The 24,496-nt window shown below is 35.6% G+C and overlaps 2 protein-coding genes and 1 long non-coding RNA gene across 4 annotated transcripts; 2 read left to right on the top strand and 1 right to left on the bottom strand.

The window, feature by feature from the left end:
* Positions 1-2,021: 2,021 nt before the first annotated feature.
* On the top strand, positions 2,022-15,751 carry LOC106916144 (queuine/queuosine transporter SLC35F2-like). Its single transcript, XM_014984272.2, has 8 exons — positions 2,022-2,122; positions 3,115-3,290; positions 4,236-4,363; positions 5,279-5,438; positions 11,331-11,487; positions 11,570-11,622; positions 12,291-12,445; positions 15,250-15,751. The coding sequence occupies exons 1-8, from the start codon at positions 2,022-2,024 to the stop codon at positions 15,562-15,564; spliced, it is 1,245 nt and encodes a 414-aa protein (XP_014839758.1). The 3' UTR covers positions 15,565-15,751.
* Positions 6,955-8,497, bottom strand: LOC148155747 (uncharacterized). Its single transcript, XR_015765044.1, has 2 exons — positions 7,890-8,497; positions 6,955-7,253 (listed from the first exon to the last, which is right to left on the bottom strand). It is a non-coding gene; the product is annotated as an uncharacterized LOC148155747 (long non-coding RNA).
* A 1,133-nt stretch (positions 15,752-16,884) lies between the features above and the next one.
* clns1a (chloride channel, nucleotide-sensitive, 1A) lies at positions 16,885-23,436 on the top strand. Of its 2 annotated transcripts, XM_014984559.2 has the most exons (7): positions 16,887-17,345; positions 18,094-18,230; positions 18,330-18,476; positions 19,354-19,464; positions 21,133-21,306; positions 22,140-22,206; positions 23,070-23,436. In XM_014984559.2, coding segments are annotated over exons 1-7 (756 nt in total). In that variant the 5' UTR covers positions 16,887-17,226; the 3' UTR covers positions 23,071-23,436. The 2 variants fall into 2 exon arrangements, with proteins under 2 accessions (XP_014840119.2, XP_014840045.2); XM_014984633.2 differs by lacking the exon at positions 23,070-23,436 and having other exon boundaries at positions 16,885-17,345; positions 22,140-22,207.
* The last annotated feature ends 1,060 nt before the right edge of the window (positions 23,437-24,496 follow it).

Here is a 24,496-nt window from a genome sequence, read left to right as displayed (position 1 = left end):
GGCTCTTAAATCTTAAAATAATATATTTTATCTTTCTTGAAGCTGAATGGTGACATTTATACCAAACCCAGCCAGTTTAAGATAGTGACATAAAAGTAAAACATGGGGGAAATGTGTTCAATTCACTTATTAAAGCTGGATTTAATTAACAAATAAATTGTCCTGAATGTTTAAGTTGGAAATTTTTGTCTTTTCTTCAGGACAAATTACTTTTAAACAAACTTGTTATTTATAATAAAATGAAATCATGCCTGCAGAGCCGGTCAAAGGTTGCATAAGGCCTTGTGCAGAACTTCCCTTGGGGGAACCGCCTGCAGTTGGACCCATTGCAGGACGACTGACTTCCCCTTTTTATTTATTCACTTGATCATTTTTATTAAGCATTCACAACATAACATGTTTACATTTGAAATAAGTATGACAACATGGCTGAATTTATTTTGCTCAACAAACATATTAATAGTTTGTTTTATCACTATTTTTTTCTAATGGGGAAATCTGAGAGGAATTAATCATATTAATTATTTTATGAGTGAAGCTGTAGTTTGGGAATATGTTAATAAAAAATTTATTAAAACAGTTTTGTTTTCGTCCGACGCTCATCCGTACTGCGGTCCACACTGCACCCTGCTGGCCAGAGTTAATATGATTTGATGCGGACAGATTCACTCGATCATTAACATGAAAATTATATTTAAACTTTTTTAAGTGTCTCATTGGTTTTAAATAGAGGAAAATATTACCATGAGAAAACAGAGCTATATTTTAAAATGTGTGAATAAAAATTTCAACTAAATGGTTTTAGATTTTTTCTGAACCATCATTGCTTAATGTTTCCACGTTATCAGCTGCAAATCTTTAAAAAAGAAGCAAACAGGTTCAGAAACATTTATTTATACACATTATATAGCAGAGCAAATAAAACAAAATGTGCAGCTCTAAAGTTAATCCTCATTTATTATCATATCTCAAAATAACTAGAAAGCAGTATATTCTTATTAAATTTATCACTTTTATTGATAAATACAATATTCACATTTTTTCTTCCATTTTGAATAAAGCAGATCTTCCAAATATATAAACAACAGAGCAAATCCAATAAATTTAACTGTTACATTTGTAATTTTACTTATGAGAAATTTGAGAAAAAAAATTAACAAAGTGGAACTAAGCTCTAAAAGATGCCATTATTCTCCAGTGAAATAATTAAAAATATACATATACATGTAAACTGTTACATTGTTAATTTAATTTAACACCTTTACTGCCATTTTACAATATACAGCATATTGTTCTTGTTGGGTTGATTATTGTAAGTCAGTTTTATTCATTGTGTTTTATGTGTTTATTTTTACCCATTAAAAAACACTTCGGTTAACCTTGTGGTTATTCTAATGAGCAATAAAAATAAATTTATCATAGTATTTTTATTATTATGACAGATAAGATAAGAGGACATTAAAATTACAGGGATGAAGTCATAAAGATAGATTTAGATGGTTGAAATAAATAAGTTGCAGCTACGAAAAACAAAACATTCACATTCAGGGACACAGTGATGATAGACACTTAAATACTTTTTTTTGTAAATACAATTGCTCTAGAAAAAAAATATTTTTATTATTGTGTTTATTATTGTGTTATATATTGTTATATTTACATGTACATATATTTTTTTGATGATATGGATTAATTTAGTCTAAAATAACAAAGAATAAATAAAATTCTTGATATTATAAACAGTTATAACAAGAGGAAACACAATGATTACTTCTTTAAATTATCTCACATTTATCAAAGTAAAAGTTTTATTCCCATTAAATAAAACTCTGTAATTAACTCTTATCTCATGCGCTGATTGTGTCCTGCGTGCTTTTTAAAAGCACAGATAAGTAAAGGAATGATCTTTGACCGCTCAGACAGTTAATCATTCAGCTCTGAAGCAAAGAGAGGAAAAGATTTTTTAAAAACTCAGTAGCAGCTGAAGCTGTGAGGAGTTTGATCCGCCGCAGTGAGACAACATGGCTGCTAAACAACCCGGTGAAGACGAGCGCGCCGAGGACCAGCGGGGGGGATTCCTGGTGAGGCTCAGGGAGTTCAAACCAAAGGAGGTTTTCACTTGGTGAGTAAACAAAAAAAACTGATTTCAGGATATAACAGTAACTCTGTAAGGATGTTTGTGGTTATTTCAGCAAAAAGCAACGTTGGAAAAGCTATTTTTAATCCAAATTCATTCAAAAAAAAACTTCTAAACATTCCGATTTCTTTTTTTCAAAATTTCACTTTTAAAAATTAAAAACAATCAAGGCAAAAATAATCAATATTTAAAATAAATTAAATAACTGCAACAACACAAATTTATAATTTCATAAGAATTTTCATCTAGAAATAAGACAAGACCAACTTACAAGTTACTTTTCAGCAAAATATAAGAGCTTATTTTAAGTAATTAATTCTTTTAAAAGTTCTACTTCAACTGGCAGATTATTTTTACTTTATTCCAACATTATAAGTTAATTAATCCAATTTACAGGCTCCTCTATCTACTACTGAAACTACTGAAAGTTAACAAAAATGTTTTGTTATAAGTGAAATAATTTAGTTGATGAAATATCATGTATTTCTGGGTCAGAATTTACAGTAGGCTTTTCCTTTTTGTGTTTGTGATTCTTCTTCAGATGAGAAATTAATAAATTGTCTATTTAACTGTTATTTTTCTGTTCTGCATTAATTATTTTCTGGGTATTTTCCAAAATTAAGTCACACACGAGCCAAAAACTACCAGTTTAACTTGCAGAGTATGTCACTTACAGCAGGTAATAAATGTTATAAGTGAAATAATCTGCCAGTGAAACTGATAGTCGTTTTTTTCTTAATCAACTTTAAGGAATTGTTTACTTAGGTTTCTATATTGTGCTGAAAAGTTACTATTAAGTTAGTTTTCTCCAATTTTAAGCGTAATAAGACAAATCTACTTGGTAACATTTTATGTTTTTACAGTGAAATTATCTTTTTAATAATCTGCCAGTGGAACCAGCACTAGATTTAAGTCACATGTTGAACCTGGTAAATGTGTGAATGTCTCTGACCAGGCGGTGATGTTTATTTTCTCAGGCAGCTCGCCAAAACGCTGGCAATGGGTCAGGGTTTGGCCGGGCTCATCTGTGGTACCGCGGTCTCCTCTCAGTACCTGGCCGCAGAGTTTCACCTGAACGCGCCGATGCTGCAGAGCTTCCTGAACTACACGCTGCTGTGCGCCACCTACACCAGCATGATGATCTGCAGGAGAGGTAGCGCCATAGCTAATAGTGTCTAAGCATGTCTGCTAAACTCAAACTGCTTCATATCATATTCACATACTTTCAGACTATCTCAAGATTTTAAACGTTATACAGACGAAGACTGGAGCTACTGAAAGGAAAACAAGAATACAGTCTTTCCCCCCCTAAAAACTCTAAACGTTTTTCTAAGAATTCTAACTTTAATTTCAGAACTATGACTATAATCTGAAAATCAGAATTGTGAATTTTTTTTCTCCAAATTCTAACTTTTTCCACAAATTCAGATTTTTGTTAGACTTGTAGCTTTTTTCCTTAGAATTGTGACTTTAATCTCAAGATTCTGATTTTAATATTAGAATTCTAAGACTTTTTTAATCAGAATTCTGAATTTTTTCTCAGAATTCTCACTTTAATCTCAAAATCACAATTCTCACTTCTTTAATTGAGAATTGTGATTTCTCAATTAAATTGCAATTCTCATAATTCTACGTTCTTTCTCAGAATTCCGACTTTTTTCTCAGAATTGTGACTCTAATCTCAAAACTAGAATTCTGACTTTAATCTCAGTATTTTAAGATTTTTTTTGTCAGAATTATTTTTTTCTTCCATCAGAATTCTGTTTTTTTTTTTTCAACCCATAATTTTTCTCAGGATTCAGATTTTCTCCTCATAATTGTGAGTTTCTTTTCTCAGAATTTCGACTTTAACTCATAATTCTAATTCTGTCAATCTTTGTAAAAATCCAAATAAATAACCAAACATTCTTATGTGAATGTCAATTCTGTTGTTGACATGCAAAAATAATCACATAATTATTTCTTCCATGTTATAAGATTTGCTTATCCCAAATGTATTTGCTAGATTTCAGTTTTAAGACTAGAACTGTCCTCCTCCTTGGTGAAGAAACAAACACATGAATACTGAAACTCCGGGGTGATCCCCTTTAAAACGCAGGGGATGGAAATATCTTGCAGATCCTTAAGAGAAGATGGTGGAGGTACTTATTGCTGGGTCTGGTGGATGTGGAGGCCAACTACACCGTGGTCAAAGCCTATCAGTACACCACCCTCACCAGCGTCCAGGTTAGTACGCCATGGGGTCTGCCGCTTCAATAAGAAATGTTTGATCTCTTATTGACAAAATAAATATTTTTATTGAGTGAAATGCTCTCCTTTCATGTAGAGTTTGTCTTTTTGTTTCTTGTCTTTAAATCTCATGGCAAATTTCTTTTTCAGTTATTCTTCATCTGTTTTAACTGATTTAAAGCTGCAGTATGTAACTTTTATAAATGTTTTTTTTTTTTTTTTTTTTTTACAAATTTGTTTAAACTGTCTCTATGTTGTGACAGTTTGATATGAGACAGATAATCTGTGGAAAAAATTGACCTGCCTTTTCCCAGTGCTAATTAGAAACAACCAATCAGAGGCAGAAGGCGGGTCTTAGCGCTGTCAATCACTCCTCCATGTGATCTATTGTTATCTAATTTCCCATGGGGATCAATAAAGTATTTTTAAGTTTGAATTGTTCTCTGCTACGCTGCAGCTACCACAGCCTGTCTTAAATGATAATGCTAGTTAGCATAGCCACTAATAACAGCGGCTAACTGTTATTGTTAGCCGCTGTTATTGGTGGCTAATGTGTCTCCACCATTAGCAAATTTAGTAGCGATTATATGAAATGATTGACAGCACTAAGCCCCTCCTCCTGGCTTTGATTGGTTGTTTTTGGTCAGAATCGGTGATTTTTGGTAATAGTAGCCCAGGGGGGAGGTGGAGGAGAGCGATCACAGATTATCTGTCACAGATATTGTCACAACATGGTGACAGTTTTAACAAATATGCAAAATATTTTTTATAAAACTTACATCCTGCAGTTTTAAATAACTTTTAATGACAAAATAATTTTTATCATTTCCTGAAGGGTGTGCTGTCTTTCTACTGTGTCTATATTTAATTGTTTGTCATCCTAAGTCAGTTTCCTTGTGTTCTGTGCCCCAGTTGCTGGACTGCTTTATCATCCCGGTCCTAATGATTCTGTCCTGGTGGATCCTGAAGACCCGGTACAGACTGACCCACTATGTGGCCGTCTGCCTCTGTCTGCTGGGAGTCGGGGCCATGGTGGGCGCCGACCTGCTGGCTGGAAGAGACCAGGGCTCCAGTAAGAACTCCTTTGATGTTTGAACCCAGTTTTTGGATAAAAGTTGTGGTTGTACTCAGTTTTTTTGGACTCCATTTTTGTTGGTTTTGCATAAATACAAAGTATTTGATGAGATGGTTTGGATTTTAAGTTTAGTTTGGTGAAGTCAATTTACTGACAGCAATAATTTGTGTTACTTAGCTTTTCATAAGAGAAAAAAAAGTTATATTTTCACCATATTATTAATTCATTTATAAATGTAACAATTTCAAATTAAATATTTAATTAGCAGGCTAAATATTTAGCTTCAAACCAATTTTTTAGTTATCAAGTTAAATATGTGGCTAAACTAAGTATTTAGATAACAAGCTAAATATTTAATTAGCAAGCTAAATATTTAGTCTGAAGCCATTTATTTGGATAGCAAGCTAATACCCAGATAGCACAGAATGATTGAAACAACATTGAATCAATGTCAGCCAGAAACATTGAATCAACGTTGAACGCTGACATTGAAACAACATTGAAAGTGGTCGGTGACTTGTATGTTGAATCAACGTTGGGGTTTCAACCATAACTGACATTATATCAATGTTGATTCAACCATCATCTGTATGTCAACTTGTATGCATATTTGTGTTGATAGTACATTGAATCAGTTATGAATCAATGTTGATTCTACATTATATCAATGTTGAGTCAACCATCATCTGAACGTGGATCTGCATCCGGATTTCGGTTGATTCTACATTGAATCAATGTTGATTCAACACTCATTTGACTGTGGATCTGCATGCAGATTTGTGTTGATTCTACATTGAATAAGTTAGGAATCAATGGTGATTCAACCATCATCTGAACGTGGATCTGCATGCAGATTTGTGTTGATTCTACCTTGAATCAATGTTGATTCAACACTCATTTGACTGTGGATCTGCATGCATATTTGTGTTGATTCTACATTGAATCAATGTTGATTCAACACTCATTTGACTGTGGATCTGCATGCATATTTGTGTTGATTCTACATTGAATCAATGTTGATTCAACACTCATTTGACTGTGGATCTGCATGCAGATTTGTGTTGATTCTACATTGAATAAGTTAGGAATCAATGGTGATTCAACCATCATCTGAACGTGGATCTGCATGCATATTTGTGTTGATTCTACATTGAATCAATGTTGATTCAACACTCATTTGACTATGGATCTGCATGCATATCTGTGTTGATTCTACATTGAATCAGTTAGGAATCAACGTTCATTCAACCATCAGCTGAACGTGGATCTGCATGCAGATTTGTGTTAATTCTACATTGAATCAATGTTGATTCAACACTCATTTGACTGTGGATGCACATGCAGATTTGGGTTGTTTTTATATTGAATGAAAGCTAAGGATTTATGTACATTTTACGTCTGATAGGTCTACATCATAACATGCCACTAAAAGTTTCTTCACTGGTGTTAAACACTGTATTATTGGCAGATGATGCGTAAACTGTGTACAAAAGTTTATAAATGACAACATGGGTTTGATTTAACATTTTATTTAAGAAAAGAGGGACAGATCTTTAAACATATTTGATTCCTTTTTGACTGTCAAAACAACAGTATGTTGTCCACAGAAGAACAGAGTCCATGAGGTTAAGCTTTGTACTGTATGAAGTAGGGAAACAGTACAAGTTGTGGTAACCCCAGTTTGACTCTGGTTGGCGTCACTTTGATTCCTTGTGATGTCTTCCTCTCATTCTGGCGCATAATGAAGCCACTTCTTGACAGTTTTGCTGCAGTCCTCAAGAGTCAGCTTTCGGTCAAACTGCAGAGCAACAGCTGAAAAAAATAAAAGTGAGGAAGGTGCCAGTTAGAAATATGATAAACATTTGAAAAGTTCTGAAACACAATGAAAGATTAAACAGTGTACTGGTTACAGGTCTGAGAACAAATACAAACCATATAGTTCCCCATGTGCACTCACTGTTAAATTAATATCTTAATCTTTCATTAATATTTATCTTAATGTTTACATATACAACTGCATTTACCCATCAAGCTGCAGTATAGTGTAGGATTTATGATATTGATATTAAATCAATATTTAAAATAAAGGGCTGTTTATCAGAAAACCTAACAATAAAACTCAGGGAGGATCAGGTTTATTTAACACACCAGAGACAAATAAATCGAACAAAAGGTGATTTATAGTGTAGTTGGAAAAATTATAATTTATACAGAATAAACTTCCATCAAATAGCTGGTTCAATCTTCCAACTACAAATATTTCCAAATAAGTTGATTAAATTCCTTAAAAAGTGTCTATATGCTAATAAAGATCCCACACAAGTAACAATAGTCCAGTTCAATTTAACCAGTTACCAATCCAAGGATCAACAGACTGAATCAGTCATTAGCAGGTTTAGTTCAGTGTTTCACCTGCCTTACATGTTAAGTGTTTCCCTTCTGCCTCACCTGGATTGAATCTGTGGATGATTAACAACCTTCTGCACTTCTTGATGGCTGCAGACGGTCATGTAATCATCCAACTCAGCTGTTCTGGTACAGAGGCTCATTTAAGCACGTCCCTAAGCACATCATAATAAAAAGTTAAAAACAAGTGATTACTATCACAACAATTTAAAGCCCACCTGGACCAGCCAGCCTTACACTTCCTTGTCCACCACATGTTCTCCCAGACCAAACAATAGGCCCCGCCCTATTTTAAAAACTCAAATCCCACAAAATCTCGCAGGATTTCATACTTAGGCCTGGAGTGGTGGGTAGGATGAAAATAATACAAAAGGAGACATGACCTCAATTATTAAAAATATCCGTTTTGCCCCAAAATAACCAGGATTACTATGGGCACAAAACAATGCCCTTATTTTTCAATAAACACATTTAAGATCAAAGTAATATTGAAAAACTTACCATAAAAGTGCTCAGCGGAGAATTCAATTCAGAAGCCGGTAGCAAACAAGCCAGCAGCAAAGTGGCTTTTTGGTTGGGACAAACCACAAGTGTAAAATTGGGGAGGTGGACTGTACAACTCCTAGTACAGACTTGTAGATGTTTTTGTGTCAACACATTATGCACAGTCAGTAATGCTATTTACAGACAAGTAAGAAAATGTACAGAAAGGAATCACAACCCACTGTTCTCAACATGTAGTGCTTAATTTGAAACATGATTAACCCCCACCTAGTAATAAAATGTTCTGACCCAGAGCTCAAGGAGGGGGAGGGAAGAAGGGATGAGAGGGGGTAAAGAGGAGAAGGTTGGGAGGAGCGGCTGGGTGGGGGAGGCTTGGGAGGGAGTAGGGGGAGATGAGGAGGTGATGAGGGCTGCAACAAACTGCCCAGATTGCACACAACGGTAAATAAACGTTGAATTATAGTCAGAATGGTTGATTTTTGGTTGAGGTCAACAACTGATGGTTGATCAACCATCAAACAACCATCCACCTCCAGCCAAGTAACCAATGTTGAAACTGTGTCATTGAGTCAATGTTGTTTTGTGGTTGAAATCTAATGAATTAAATGCTAATGTCTGATCAACGACTGACCAATGTTGAATCAATGTTGAATCAATGTCAGCTCTTTTGCCACACCCCTTCCCCTCCTCTCCTCCTCATCAGAGCTCTGGGTCAGAGCATTTTATTAGTGAGTGGGGGGTATTACATTCTAAATTAACCTCTGTAAAGGATAGTGGGTGAAGATTCATTTCTGTACATTTTCTTTCTTTTTCATAAAAAAGTCCTACTGACCATTTGTGTGTGATATATTGACACAAAAACATCTACAACTTACTACAAGGAGTGGAGCGGTCCACCCCCGCCATTTACATGAGTGGGGGTGGCGGGTGGAGGGAAGGGGGTTGGGCGTTTGAATGGCAGGCGGTGGTGAGGGGTGCAAAAAACACCTGAACACTTTGATTACTAGTTTTTCCCCAAACCTTATCCTCAAGGCAAACTGACCTGCATGCTTTCAGTTCAGCAAAACCTTGTTAATCAAATGTTAATTAAAATCATGTGTGCTGAATTAGGGAAATGGCTAAAACTTGCAGGGCAGTGTGCCTGGTGCCAGTGCTGAAAAACACTGGATTCGATGTGGCATTTCAATCAATGAATGTTAATTGGCTAGAATTGAATGGTTGTTTGATGGTTGATCCAGCTTCTGTCGTTGACCTGAACCATACATGCAGCCTTTGTGATCATAATTCAACATTGAATTAACATCGTGTGCTATCTGGATAGTTCTTCCCCAAACCTTGACGTCAATCAAACTGACCTGCGTTTTTTCAGTTCAGCAAAACCCCGTTAATCAGACTTCAATTAATATCATGTGTGTTGAATTAGGGAAATGCCTAAAACTTGTAGGGCCTGGAGGACCGGTGGTGAACACACTGGATTTGACGTTGGCATTTCATTTATTTGATGTCAACCACAAAACAACATTGATTCAATGACACAGTTTCAACATTAGTTAATTGGCTAGAATTGAATGGTTGTTTTATAGTTGATCCACCATCAGTTGTCGACCTCAACCAAACATGCAACCTTTGTGATGATAATTCAACGTTGAATTAACATATTTTCCAACAAGCCAACAGCAAAGCAGCTGTGTGTTTGGGACATCCCACTCATGTAAACGGTGGGGGTGGACCCCTCCACTCCTTGTAGTAAGTTGTAGATGTTTTTGTGTCAATATATCACACACACACAGTCAGTGAGAATTGTTATGAACAAGTAAGAAAATGTACAGAAAGGAATCACCACCGACTATCCTCTGCAGTGGTTAATTTAAATGTGATAACCCCCGCTCAGTAATAAAATGCTCTGACCCAGAGCGCTGATGAGGAGGAGAGGAGGGGAAGGGGTGCGGCAATACATCTGACATTGATTCAGTATTGATCAGATGTTGATCAGACATCAGCATTTCAGTCATTAGATTTCAACCACAAAACAACATTGATTCAATGACACAGTTTCAACATCGGTTACTTGGCTAGAGGTGGATGGTTGTTTGATGGTTGATCCACCGTCATTTGTCGTCTTCAACCAAAAATCAACCATTAATCAGACTTCGGCATTTCAGTGATCAGATTTCAACCACAAAACAACGTTGATTCAATGTCACAGTTTCAACGGTTTGATTGGATGGTTGTTTGATGGTTGATCCACCGTCATTTGTCGACTTCAACCAAAAATCAACGATTCTAACTATTTTTCAACGTTGATTTAACATCATGTGCTATCTGGGTATATATGTGTAGCTTCAGACCAAATATTTAATTTAAAAGCTAAATATGTTGTTAAAAACTACATATTTTCCTACCAAGCTAAATTTATTGATTTTAACTAAATATTTGGTGAACAAGCTAAATATTTAGCTTAAAACTAAATATTTAGTTATATTACTTAGCTTGCTATCTAAGCTAAGTATCTAAGCTAAGTTTGAATCTAAATATTTCACAAGCTAATTGTTTAGTGTCAAACTAAGTATTTAGCTCAATCAGATCTTATTTAGTTAGCTAAATATTTAATATGAAGCTAGGTACTTAAATATGAAACTCTGACATTTATAGATTAATAACAGAGAAAACATGACTGAACAATGAATCCCCATTTTTTTCTCTCATGGCAGTTTAAAGAACCCAAATTAGTGTTGTTAATTTTTGACTGTAACTTTACAATCAACACCCCATACTCATTTATTCTACTTGGTTAAGTTACTCTGATGTTTTATCCTTTGTTTTCCTGCCAATCTGTTCCAATCTCCTGGGTTTAATTTGAAAAACTACATTGTTCACCATGTTCCTCTGTCGCTCGTCTCTGCATCTGGGTCCTCATTAGCATCAAAAGATTCTAACTGGATCCTGATCTTTTTAAAGTTGTTTCCCCTCTTTCTGCAGCCTCCAACATCTTATTAGGAGACGGTTTGGTTCTGCTCAGTGCTGCTTTGTACGCGGTGTCCAATGTGTCTCAGGAGTACACAGTAAAGAACCTGAGCAGAGTGGAGTTCCTGGGGATGATTGGCCTGTTTGGGACCGTCATTAGCACCGTCCAGATGTGAGCCGTCATCAGCAGCATGAATTAATTAACATCCTATTTAACCTTTTGGCTGTTTGACCTCTTTCCCCCCTCCGTGTAGGGTCATCCTGGAGCGTAATGAGTTGTCCAATATTATCTGGAGCTGGCAAGTTGGTTAGTATTCATTTTACATAGGAAAACTGAAGGTTAAAAGTGTAAATACTTCGACCAAAGCGGGCGGAGCCAAGATACACAGGGGAGCAGGCCAAGTGTGGGCATGACGACACGTTAATTAATTATCTTTTGACTGTTTATAAATATAGCTAGCTTACTTCTCTGGGATAGGCCTTTCATTTATTTGTTAAGTTTCACAAATTTGCTGTTAAAGCGAGGGTATTAGAGAGACGTATTAACCACTTAAATAAAACAACGGCAGACATATTGTGTTAGCCGGTCCGACATTGGCTTCTATTTCCGCCTCGCTTAACACAGACTTCCGGCTACATTTCAAAACAAGAGCATTAACATAAATTATAGTGTTATAATAACTAACTGTAGTGTTTTAACAGGGATGTTTATAAGCAGAGAGGAATAAATGTTGATAAATTTCTCACTCAAAAAAATTATGAAACTGGTCATGAGATAAAAAATTGTACCTTTCACTTATTTTTTTTCTTGTTCAACGTTTTAAAGCAGCCACCACTTTAAAAAATGATTTTGGTCAGTTTCTGTAAGATTTCTGCTTCTGGAAAGCACTTAGCAGCTTAACGACTTTGTTGCTATATTTAGCAACTTTCCAGACTTCTCTCACTCAAACATCTTTTTTTTTTTCCTCCTCCCAGGGCTTCTGCTTGCTGCATATGCTCTGTGCATGTACGCTCTGTACAGCTTCATGCCCATAGTGATGAAGATGAGCAGCGCCACCTCTGTCAATCTCTCGCTGCTCACCGCCGACCTCTTCAGTCTCTTCTGCGGGATCTTCCTCTTCCAGTACAACGTGAGCAACATTTTTCATTTTCTGGGTTGCTTTGATCAGAAAAAAGAGAGAAAAAGAAGGCTCTGTTTTTGTTTTTTGAACAGTTAAAAGACAGAGCTTCTTATTTGTTAGAATCACAAACTATTTTTGAGGGAGTTTGTAAGACAGACCAACAGAAAGTAGAAGACAACTAAAAATCTAAGGAAATCACAATGAGATTCAATAAAATAAGAACCAAATCTAAGAACTAAGAGCAAAATAAACAATAAAGAAATGATCAAAATCAAAAACAATGATGCAACTAGAAGTTCAGATGAAAGCACAAAATCTTACCAAGTAGTTTGGTTTACTTTCTAATGCAAATATCTTAGTACACCAGAAAGAAAACAAAGCTAATTTAAAAGTAACTTTTCACCAACGTACAGGACTTTGTTTTAAGTGAATAATTCTTCACTATTGAGGAAAAAATTATTTGTTCCACTGGATGATTATTTCACCTTTAACAAGACTTTTTTCCCATGTTATCAGTGAAATAATCTGACAGTGGACCTTGCATTTTTTAACAATATTAAGAAATTATTTACTTAAAACAAACTCCTGTATCTTGCTGAAAAGTTCCTCGTGACTTAGTTTTGTCTTCTTTCAACTTATTTCTTACCAAAAATACTTGGTAAAATTTTGCGTTTTTGCAGGGAACAAATAATGACACACTGTATTTGTTTCCTCCCACTGTACAACTGCACTTTGGCATGTTTTGGTCTACCACATAAAATTATTTTTTTTAAGAGTGAGAAAATTTCAAAAAATACATTTCCCAAAGCATTGTGTAAAAATAAAAATGTTTAGAAATTCATTTAAAATTGAATTAAATTTTGAAGCTTCCTTTAAAACTTTAGCAATCATATTTTTATGATTGTAGCTTTTTCATTATCAGAACTTTAGAGGAGATGAAGAGCGTAGAATCTGTTTGTGTTTGGCTCGTATTTCCTATAAACAGTTAATTTCAGTTACTCATTACCTATCTTACTTTGTCGTTTTTTGATCCAGCTGTATCATCTTCAGTTTTGGTGTCACTCAGAATAAGAAAACAATTCACTGCCCTGCAGGATGTTTATCAGTAAACTGACAACATGAATCGCCTTTTTGTGCCATTTATTGTGAATTTTGATTCACATTGGAAGCAGATTAAGTCTGAATCAAAGTGTTTTATTTCAGCAGCATGCTTTGTTCCTCACCGCTCTTTGGGTTGCAGTGACCTGCAGAGTCCTATCAAGATTCTGCAGTGTTAATGAATAATGACCAAGGTCAACCTGCAATCGCATCTGTCTTCAGAAAGGACTCTCTGCACACGCCACAACAGAAAATAAGACTCAAAACTCATTTCTTAAAAACAAAATTCGCCCTTGTTTTCCTTAAGAATGATTTAAGATGAAAAATAGCAGACAGGTCTGAATAAATAAAGTGCTTAATTAACTGGTCATACATCATAGATCAGTACGTTACTCTGACATACATGTTTGATAACATGATCTGTGAGAAATCAATCTGCTAAAGACAAAACTGGTCAACAGCCAAAAACTGTCTGGGGTTTTCAACTGTTTTAGGGTCATTTTGATTTGTTGTATCCAAAAAACTCACATCGGTTTTGCTCAGTCAGGTAAACTTTCTGAACTTCCCATACAAGAATATATTTCTATCTATCAATAAATATATAAAGAAAATATCAACTCCACCATTTCACTGTCATGTTTGCGTGTTTTTTTTCTTCCAATACCGATATCTGAGAAGCCATATCAGCCGATACAGATCCGATACAGAGAAACATCGCTGAATTGACTTAATGCGTTTCTTTTTTTATTCACAAACGTACTGAATTACAAATTTAACTGATAACTATGCACCAGTACAACACACTTAAATACACTAGTTTGGTAAAACATGGAAAAACAACTTTAATTAGTTCAGTCAGTGCAGTTGTAACAGAAAATGTAAAATAAATAATAAATAAACTGTCAAAACCAGTTGGCTATTTTGGTCAAAAGTGTAAAAAATAAAGTTCCAGAAACCTTCTTTCAAATGGTTCAGAAAGTCAGTAATTCTAAATATAATGTAAAATAAACAATAAAGCATAGAATTAGACTGAATAGATCTACCCTCATGGATTGGGCACATTGTCACTGATTTCCGATATAGAATCAGTAATTCTTGATCGGAAATCCAGTGATTCTGAATCTAGAATCAGAAAATCCCGATCCCGATTTTCGGTATCGGGATCAATATCGATATTAATATCGGATTGGTGCATCTTCAGTTTGCAGGTTGGTAAATAGAAAAGAATAGAAATTCCTTTATTGTTGTGCAACAGCAGTAGTAAATAGTGACAGGCCATCAAAGCAAGCAGGCAAAGATAAAACATAAAATATATAAAAACAGAATAAAGAATTTAAAAAATGGTAAAATATTGTAAAAATTTCAACATAAATATTGTGAAGTTATTAGAAAAGCTATTCCAGACCCAAGAAAATGTGCAACTGTAAAAGTGACGTTGAATTGTAGGGTTAATTTTTCTTTGTTCAATAAATAAGGACAGTGTTTGTGCACTGGATGTTATATTTAAATGTTTATAACCTGAGAAAGACCAGATCATTGTCCTGACGTGGGAAACGCTATAATGAGGACAGAATACACTTTGTTTTTTATGATTGTTGCTGCATGTAACTGTATCTGTTTGTCATTTTGCTTCTATCTTCATTATTTCACTATTCCTATATTTTTCTGCGTCATTGTTTCCTTTGCCTCTGTAAAATTATCAACTCTTTGCTCAGTTCTCTGGACTCTACCTGGTCTCTCTTGTGGTCATCCTCCTCGGCTTCATCATTTTCAATGCTGTACCGACGCCCACCACCACTGCCACCTCTTCTTCCCCTTCTTCTTCCTCTTCCTCAATCTGTGAGGAAGGCTGCTATGAGAATCCTGGAGCGACTGAGGATGACTCCAACAGAGATGAAGATCCAGGAAGGATCCTCACTGAGGTGGAGGAGGAGGATGAAGAGCGGCGAGCGGATAAAATGGATTCATCACGAAGCTTTAGAGAGGAAACTGATGGAGATCGTACTGTTAAACGCAGCACAAAAATGTGACACATTTTATTTTACACATTTATTTATTGAGTTTTCATTCGTGTTGGTGTGCACTAAACCTCGTTTGGTTTGTGTCCGTCTCCGTCTCCATCTCCCAGAGCCCTGAGAATAATTAAATCAGAGCAGAAAAATAATGGCTGCATACAAAATATTGGTAGTTCTTATAAAACAAAAAAAAAAACAGAAAGGCGACAGGTCTTTTGTGGATTTTGACCCAGAAATATATAGATTTTTATATGACAGTTTGCACCAATAACATTTTTGGTTCAACTCTTTTTCTGCATGTTTGCATTTTCTCCCTCTGCATTTTCCAAACATTGTTTATTATTATTATTATTATTATTATTATTATTATTATTATTATTATTATTATTATTATTATTATTATTATTATGCTCTTTTAGATAAATTCACAATAAAATACATTAAAGTTTGTCATTACAATGTGAAAAAATCTGAAAAGTTTAAGGTCTTTAAAAGTTTAATAAGGCAATTAATAATTTTAAAATTTGCATATAATTTCCTAAAACTGGTGATAAACCCTCGGGGCATTTGCATAAAAGTTCTGTTATAATATAAGATAGTTTTGTTGTAAACAGTAAAGTCCATGAAAATGTCAGGATGCTAGATTTTAAAGCTAAACGTTGAAATGCAATTTATTTTTTGTCTGTGTTCATAATTTTGCCTGATTTATGATCACATCTAAAATATGTGACATTAGTCTTTTTAATACACATTTCAGTTTAAAATGACATGCCTATGTGTAATGATATTTTATTATGTATTTATTTTATGATGTGATTATCTTAAGTCATTAAGAAAATGCATTTGGACTTTAATTAAACGTAATTTAAATTTAATTAAAAACAGAGAAAAAACTAAATATGAATTTTGATACTTCTTGGTGTACTATAGCACACTGAAATTTGAAATAATTTAATCAATATTAAAATATTTATATGGTGAAAAGTACTTAACCAGTTCAAATTTCAGTTGATGAATTTCACATTTGTTGTATATTTTAGAAATGATACACACCCTTTAATAATTATAGATATATTTTCTACATATTTTATGTAATTAGCACAACTGCACATACAGCAAATGTTTTATTTATTCATTCGTAAATTAAAAAAAATTGCCAAGGTATTTTTGAGTCTTGTTAGTTTGCGCACTATCACCGCTGGAGGGCGCCTGAAACTCATTAAATATTAAACTGCCTAACTACGTAGAAACATGTACGTGAATTTCAAAGTAACGTAAGGACGTCTGTGCCTCCAACCGTCGGGCTAGCGTGCGACACGTGATTTCTTTTTAGCGTATCATTCGTCACGTATGGAACAAGCCGCGTTATTTCAGCTCGACGTAGGCCGACGCAGCCAAGCAACAGGGACAGCAGTTAAGCTAGCTAACTAACAGCACAACTTTCCTTTTTATCAATTCCTGTGATAGTTCTCCAAACGACTTATCCTTGGTCAGTTTATCCGGGAGGAGAAAGGCAGAGAGCGGCTACGGTTTATCTCCTCCCGTTGCTCGCCGTCACGCAATTACCGAGAAGTTATCTCGGGATAAATTAGCCAGATTTGCGACACGAAGTAGGTCACACAGCTACTTGTTCGGTCCAGATTCGACGTTGAGGACGACTTTACTGTTACACGGACAATGGTTCTCCTGAAAAACATCCACCCTCCCACCGAGGGAGTGCGGCACGAGCAAGCCGCCACCACGGCGGTGCTGGACGGGCAGAGGCTGGGCTGCGGCACGCTGTACGTCGCCGAAACGTAAGTGATGCACATGGCGCTTGTTTTCATCTGTGGACAGCAGGTTGGGGTTTTCATAACATATTTATTGTAAAAAATGGGTTAATGTATACAAATAAAGTAGATAAATATTTAATATAATATATTGCAGGGACCGTCATAATTGGTTTTAATGGCATGACTACCAATGTTTATTTTGTTTCTGTTACATCATACCACACACGCTGTTTATAACGATTACATCTAAAAACGTTAGAATATTGCGTAAAAGTGCTATGCTTCTTGCCAGTAATCTCAGAACATAAACCGTCATTTTCTAGAGATTAATTACATATAGAGTACAATATTTAAAGCTTTAATTTCCTGTCGATATTGGTTACGTGTTTATCTCGATATATATATATATATATATATAGATTTATTGTCCAGCATTAAGTGAATTGAAATAGTCTTTTGTGGTTTGTATTGTATTTATCTCCAAAGTGTGGTGCTGGAAAAGTTTGAGAACTTATCTCAAATGGTTGAAAATTGTACAAACATATATTAAAATATCAGGATGTGTAGCGATGGCACTTGACAAAATGTAATGTTTCAGTTGTTTACTGTGTCTTCTGTGACTTCATTTTTGTGTTATGATGTAAATAAAACATTTTGAACTGCCTTGTTGCTGAAATGTGCTATTCAAAATAAACTTGATTGAGTGATTGAGGAGTTTTGCACAAACCCACACCTGTACATTGTGTATTTTTTGTTTGTTTTTTTCTGTCAGGCGCTTGTCGTGGTTTGATGGATCAGGTTTGGGTTTCTCTTTGGAGTACCCCTCCATCGGTCTCCATGCCATCTCCAGGGACGTGAGTGCTTACCCCCAGGAACACCTGTACGTCATGGTGAACGGAAAGCTCAGCGGTAAGGGGGAAGTTTGTTTGAAATACCTGTTTTTATAATAGTGAATGTTTCTGTCACCTTCTGAGAAAATGTTTTGAGTCACTGGTTTGATGTTCACAGGTGAGAATGAGGCGGAAATGGCCGAGAAAGGAGCTGGTGATGACGGCAATGACGGCAATGACAGCGGCGGCAGCAGCGACGGGGATGATGACGATGATGAAGGGATGATCACAGAGATTCGGTTTGTGCCGACTGACAAGACGTCATGTGAGTGACCACAATGTGGGAATTGACTTTCAGCTTATATTGTTTTGATATTGATAGTTATTGATTATTTTTTTGTTTTAAATATCTGAAATGCTGCCAAACTGGTGGCGTGAGCTTTCCTGTTTTATCCAGTTTTCACCCCACGCTATTGCTTTTTATTTTTAAGCAGTTATGAGGCATGGTGGCAAAACCTTAAACTGCTGCTGTGCAAGTTACTTAACAGGTTGTTGCTAGGTAACCAAAGAATTAGTGAGTTGCTAGGTAACCAAAGTTCTAAGATTGTCCGAAGGGAAAAATGGTGCTGTGTGAACTAAGCTTTAGCTTTAGCCGTTAGCGGTTGAGCGGTTAAAGTCTTTGCTCTGTGTACGTCTCTCAGAATGCTGTGCGGTTCTGGATTGGAGTTCAGTGAATATTCTACATATTGGATATTTTATCAGATGTATTACCTGTTGTCAGGTGCAGTATACCCTGCTTTACACAATGGAAAAATGGCCGCCCAGAGTACTTTCAACTTTTTCTTTCTGGCCTGTGGGACAAAAAGTTTGGACACAACTCCTCTATATTGAAGGAGGGTGTACTTTTTTTGTAATGGTTTTATGAAAGGATAAGATATCAATGCATTGATCTGACAAAAACTTAGATCATCAATATTATAATCATCAAGAGTCATCCTGCTTAAAAAAAACAAACATTATAAAGCACCCACTGTTTTTCCTTTTTTTTTTTTACTTTTACATCTATGCATCCTTATTTTCTTCTTTTTTTTTTCTTGTTTTAAACGAAAAAAAACTGTTTTGTGTTTGAAGTAAGTGACAGTTGTGGAGTAGTGCTGCCTCAGTGATGCATCAGGTTTGATGGTATGATCTTTTCCATGCAGTGGAGTCCATGTTTTCAGCCATGTGTGAATGCCAGGCCCTTCATCCCGACCCGGACGATGAAGACTCTGATAATGACTTTGAGGGAGAGGAGTACGATGTGGAAGAAGCTGGTGAGGAAAAAAAATCTACAACACAGCGCAAAACTGACCTGTGATTTTAATGTTTTACTTCCAAGGTTCCAGACTTTCTTGTAATAATTAAAGGAGACCTATCGTGACTGGGTTGCTAGGTAACGGGTTAGGCTGGTTGGGGTTGCTAGGTAACGGCACAATGTGACTCAACATTCCGAAGGTTTTTGAAATGGCTCATTTTCCAGACACCAAAAATAGAATAGAATATACGTTAAAGATCCCCAAGGTGAAACTGATTAAAAACATTACGTTGTGTTTTCTTTCTTTTAATCGCTTGGGCTGTGTCTAAAAACAGCAGAGATCCAAATGGAAGTATAAAAACGCACAAAACGTGAATTTTGCAGAGTAGGTCCCCTTTTAAAGAGCTCTCAATCAGCCTTTCTTTAGGTCTTTTAAAGTTTATTGTGTCACTATTAACAGTAATAACAGCAATATTTGCATCGGTCCATATTTTCATATTCTTGCCTCCTAATTCAGAGGTTATTGTCTCAGCAGCTGGAATTAAATTGACCAAGGGACAACTGTGCACAATTTGCTTTGATGTAGCATGATTCCCACATTCATTCAATGCATTTTTGCCAGGTACCTCACCTGATCCTCTGTTTTTGTTTAATATTTCAAACATGAAAGTGAATATTACTGTTGCGACCGTCCATTTTAAACGGTGTAAAAATGTAATAGCCATAAAAGAAAAGATTCCACTAAAGTCTGGGTCCTTGGAAGCAGGAATTAAAAGCTTTATTTTCTTCATTTGTGTGTTTAACTTGCAAATATTTTTTAGTATTTTTCACCAAGAAGGAATTGTTAACTTGTTTTTCTTCAAAAAGTCAGAGTTATTGAATCAGTATGTTTATATAGTTAGTATTTTTGACTATAATATTCTGATATTGTATTTTTCTTTCAAAGTGATTCTTGAACTGCTGTTTTGTCCAGTAGCTCATCATAATTATCCCTGAATTACATAAATAACACTAACTCTCCACCATTTCTGGTTGTTTTTCATCTCTCCATGGACTGTTTTTTTGCAGAGGCAGGTAAGATGTGTAAAGTTTATCACACAATAACACAACGTTAAAATTTTTAAATGTTGAAATAACGGTCTAAGATCAGTTTAAAGGTTCCAGAAAAACTTGGTAGGATTTTGTTTTTGCTGTAAATGCAGATTTTCAATGGCAAAAGAGAAATTAATTCCATAAAACTGCATTTTTTTTATTATATCTGCATTTTAAAACATTAGTTGGCTATTTATAATTTTAGTCAAAGGGATTAAGAGCCATTTTAAATTGTCCAAAGGGCCACAGGTTAGAGACCCCTGCTTTAAGAAATATGAACAAACTGCAGTTTTACTAATGCTGCTTGTGTTAAATGCTATAGTCTCTATTAAATAAAGTTAAAAACATCTTAAAATGTAAAATGTACTCATTTCATAAAGCCTTTATTACACCGACTGCTCTCTCACACACAGTGTGACGTTGCCTCTGGTCCTGAAGTCAATAATTCAGGAAGAAAAATATTCAAATGCACATATTAAAATTCTTAGAGGCTAAAATCAATATGTCTGATCATAGCTTTATAAAAACCCAAAACCTGCTAAAACAACTCTTGATCCAGGATAGATTGATTCTCCATGTGTGTTCATGCGCTCAGAGCACGGCCATGCCGACATCCCGACCTTCTACACGTGTGACGAAGGTTTGTCGGCGCTCACGCAGGAGGGCCAGGCCACGCTGGAGAGGCTGGAGGGGATGCTGGCCCAGTCCGTCAGCCAGCAGTACCACATGGCCGGAGTCAGAACTGAAGAAACAAAAGCCGAGTTTGAAGGTTTGAGTGGAGCTGATGCTGTTTTTATTTTATTCTCTCCTGTTTAAAACATTACAGTGCAAATAAATCTATTAGAAATTAAACTTATTTTATTGAGCAACTGAATAAATGGCATTATTATTTGCAAATGTTTTGTTTCTGATAATAGAGAAAAATGTGAAATTTTAATTTCTAACACAAATACGTGCAGCAAGAGGGCAGTTACTCAACTTAGTGAAACCACATCAAGAAGATAAATCGACACAAAGGATGTTTTTCCAGTAACTGTGTCTATAATCCTAAATACAATATGAAAAATTAAATTATTTAAGTAGGACAGAAACACAAAAAAGAAAAACAAAAGGGTAGAAAACGGTTTAAATTTGTGACATCAGAAATTACCTAGAAAGAGCATTCAAGCTTTTTCTCAGGAATCAAATCCTCATTTATAAAAAATGTGATGCAAATTGAGAGGTTAAAATGGTTAATTTACATTAAAAACTATTTAATTGATCCCAAAGAGAAATGCAATGATGTTATAACGCACATTAATTCAAATCCTTAACAGAATAATGAGACTCCATCCTGAAAGCTGCTCTCTGGGCTGCAATGCAAGATTTTTTTTTTTTTTTGTAAAGTTTTCAGATGATTCAAAGCGTCAGAAAAGACAGAATAGATGCAACAAAACAGTTTTTCTCATGGATTTAGTAACTTATCCTTTTAATAAAAATGCATAATTCAATAGAGGTCCAGCCAATTGGTGCTACTAGTCTCTTACCAGAGTGCACTGACAGAGTGAATACTGTTCAAGAGACTCTGTGCATAAAAACATATTTCAATCTGTTTTGTTACAGAAGGGATGGAGGTGGATGCTGCAGCGATGGAGGCCGGTCAGTTTGAGGATGCAGATGTTGAGCACTAGTAAGGACAATTCTTTCTATTTATTTAGAATAAATGTGTATTTGAATGTGTATTTTTAAACGTTTTTCATATTTGACAAACTTTTCTTATTTAATCAGATATTTATGAAAATATGCATAGAATCGTGTCTTAATGTTTTCCAGAGTTGGTTCCTTTTGAAGGTTTCAACAACTGCAGTGATGAGTCACATTTCTGGATTCTAACAAACATCAGGGTTTAAACAGATTCAGCTTCTTCTAGAGCGTCAATCATTGATCGAATAATTGGTGATTTATCAATTATTAAAATGATCATCAAGTAATTTAGTAACCGATTAATCGTTAACTGGAATATGCAGACTCTTAAAAAAAGCCATTTGCTGGAAGAACAACACAGTCAGAGCTGTAATTAAGCCAAAACTGTACAAACAAATACATTTTGCTTTTAGGATGAAAACCTTCTTTGTCTGAAAATGTTTTCTACCCAGAAATCCTCAAGTGGCATCGCTTTAGCTTTACCTGGTTCACATTCTGTAAAAATAAATAAATAAATAAATAACCTAGCAGAATAACTGACAAGATTAAGCATCTTGTCAGAATAACTGTTTGATAATCATCAGACTAATTATGAGAATAATCAATTACTTGTCAGAATAACCTACTAATTGTTCGTTTCAGGCCTTGTTCATCTTGCTTCCTGTACTGAAATAACTTCAAACTGAAGGGATCTAAAGGCTCACTCATTGATAATTTATAAATTTACCACTGACTAGCTCTGATCTTGCACTCCCAAACAATAAAACCAAATGTTAAGAAAAGGCAATGACAAAATATAAATAGAACAAACGCTGCTGTTGTCAAGCATATGTTCGACTCTCCCTGCAGGTCGAAGTCGTGTCCAAACGAAGCACCAGTGGGATCAGAGAAGAAGATGGCAGCACTTATTTCCGTTGGTTCTGCTCTGCCCCAAACTCTTCCTGTTGCAGGAGCTTTATGTTGTTAGTGGTCCGTCTTGCATCATCTCATGTCTCGTGTTGAAGCTCAGTTTGCAGCATGTTGATGCATTTTTATGGTTAGGTCATCAAGCTGCTGTGATGCAAGGAGCTGCTGATGAACTGTTGGAGAAAGTACTCAAATCCTGTTGACTCTATGAAAACATTTTGTTTTGTACCTAACAGTTAATTTACTAGATTTGTTTTTCCTCCCTAGATGTCTTTGTAAGAAATAATCAATAAAATAATTTTGTATCTTTTGTTCTGAGTTTGATTTGTTGTCTGAGGTTTTGCTTAATCAGACTAGCTTATGGGTGAAATTAAATGGATTCCCACAACATGATGCTGCCACTTCCATATGTCACTGGATGGTACAAGCGCCCCAGTTTTGCCTCCTTCCTGAATGAGATGATGGCTGTTCCTCTATCGGTCACGTGACTTGGTGAAACCAATACGCGCACTGACCCGGGTTTGGTCTGTGGGCTTGACGCATGCGCTGATGCATCGGTTAAGGCTTCCCAGATGGAGAAGAAACAGCTCGGCGCCCAAATAGTTAATCAAACTTGCTAGTTTTCACTAGGATTGTGTGAAATAAAGAAATTTGTTACGAGAGAATTTTAGGTAAACAGTTCTCTCGAGTATGAAGATCCAACCATCCGCGGACAGTAGCGGTTCATGGAATGCGCACAGGACGCCCGAGTATGTGGGGGCTATAAGCCTGTAGCTTGTTTATTGTTGCCATAGCAACTCTATAGCAACTCTTATGAGAGCTAGTTAGGAAAGAGTATTCTAGTTTATTCTATTGTAGTGCATTTAATTAAAAGAACTAAGTCAGATTTTTATACGACTAAAAAAATTAACTTACAATTAGCTACTCATCAGCTCGAAGCCCTTATAAATGTTAAATGCTGTCGGATGCAGCAGGGTCGCCGCCAGGAATCGTGGCCCCCCCCCTGCGCAGCTGCTATTACAATTTTTTTAGTCTATTAGACCCATAAAATGCGTCACAATTTTAAGGGCTTGCATCTGCTCTTAAAATTGATTTCCATATTTGTTGAAGCTGTCACAATGTCGTAGCAGTTTGTTATGAGCGATAATCTATGAAAACAATCAATCTCCTCTATCTCCTTCCTGAATTACTATTAAAGTACTTCACTGTTCTGACCAAAACAACCAATCAGAACTAGTAGGACGCTCTAAGCGCTGTCAATTAGCCTCATTCACTCACTGCTAAATGTGCTAATGATGGAGAAACAACTTACCATTACAAGAAACCGTTAATCTGTCGTCATTGGTAGCTATGCTAACTACACTGAGCAA

Source organism: Poecilia mexicana, unplaced genomic scaffold (genome assembly GCF_051168715.1).
Source record: "Poecilia mexicana isolate PSO_F unplaced genomic scaffold, ASM5116871v1 scaffold_13, whole genome shotgun sequence".
NCBI classification, from domain to species: domain Eukaryota; kingdom Metazoa; phylum Chordata; class Actinopteri; order Cyprinodontiformes; family Poeciliidae; genus Poecilia; species Poecilia mexicana.
Note: the sequence above shows the minus strand (reverse complement) of the source record. Positions and strands in the feature narration are given on the sequence as shown.

What these genes read in the sequence shown, in the direction of transcription:
- clns1a (XM_014984559.2), top strand. Translation starts at nt 17,227, where the DNA reads ATGGTTCTCCTGAAAAACATCCACCCTCCCACCGAGGGAGTGCGGCAC. An exon ending in GCCGACTGACAAGACGTCAT is followed by an intron (nt 18,477 to 19,353) that starts GTGAGTGACCAC and finishes TTTTCCATGCAG; the next exon opens with TGGAGTCCATGTTTTCAGCC. An exon ending in GTACGATGTGGAAGAAGCTG is followed by an intron (nt 19,465 to 21,132) that starts GTGAGGAAAAAA and finishes TCATGCGCTCAG; the next exon opens with AGCACGGCCATGCCGACATC.
- LOC106916144 (XM_014984272.2), top strand. Translation starts at nt 2,022, where the DNA reads ATGGCTGCTAAACAACCCGGTGAAGACGAGCGCGCCGAGGACCAGCGG. An exon ending in CCAAAGGAGGTTTTCACTTG is followed by an intron (nt 2,123 to 3,114) that starts GTGAGTAAACAA and finishes TTATTTTCTCAG; the next exon opens with GCAGCTCGCCAAAACGCTGG. An exon ending in TCTTCCTCTTCCAGTACAAC is followed by an intron (nt 12,446 to 15,249) that starts GTGAGCAACATT and finishes CTCTTTGCTCAG; the next exon opens with TTCTCTGGACTCTACCTGGT.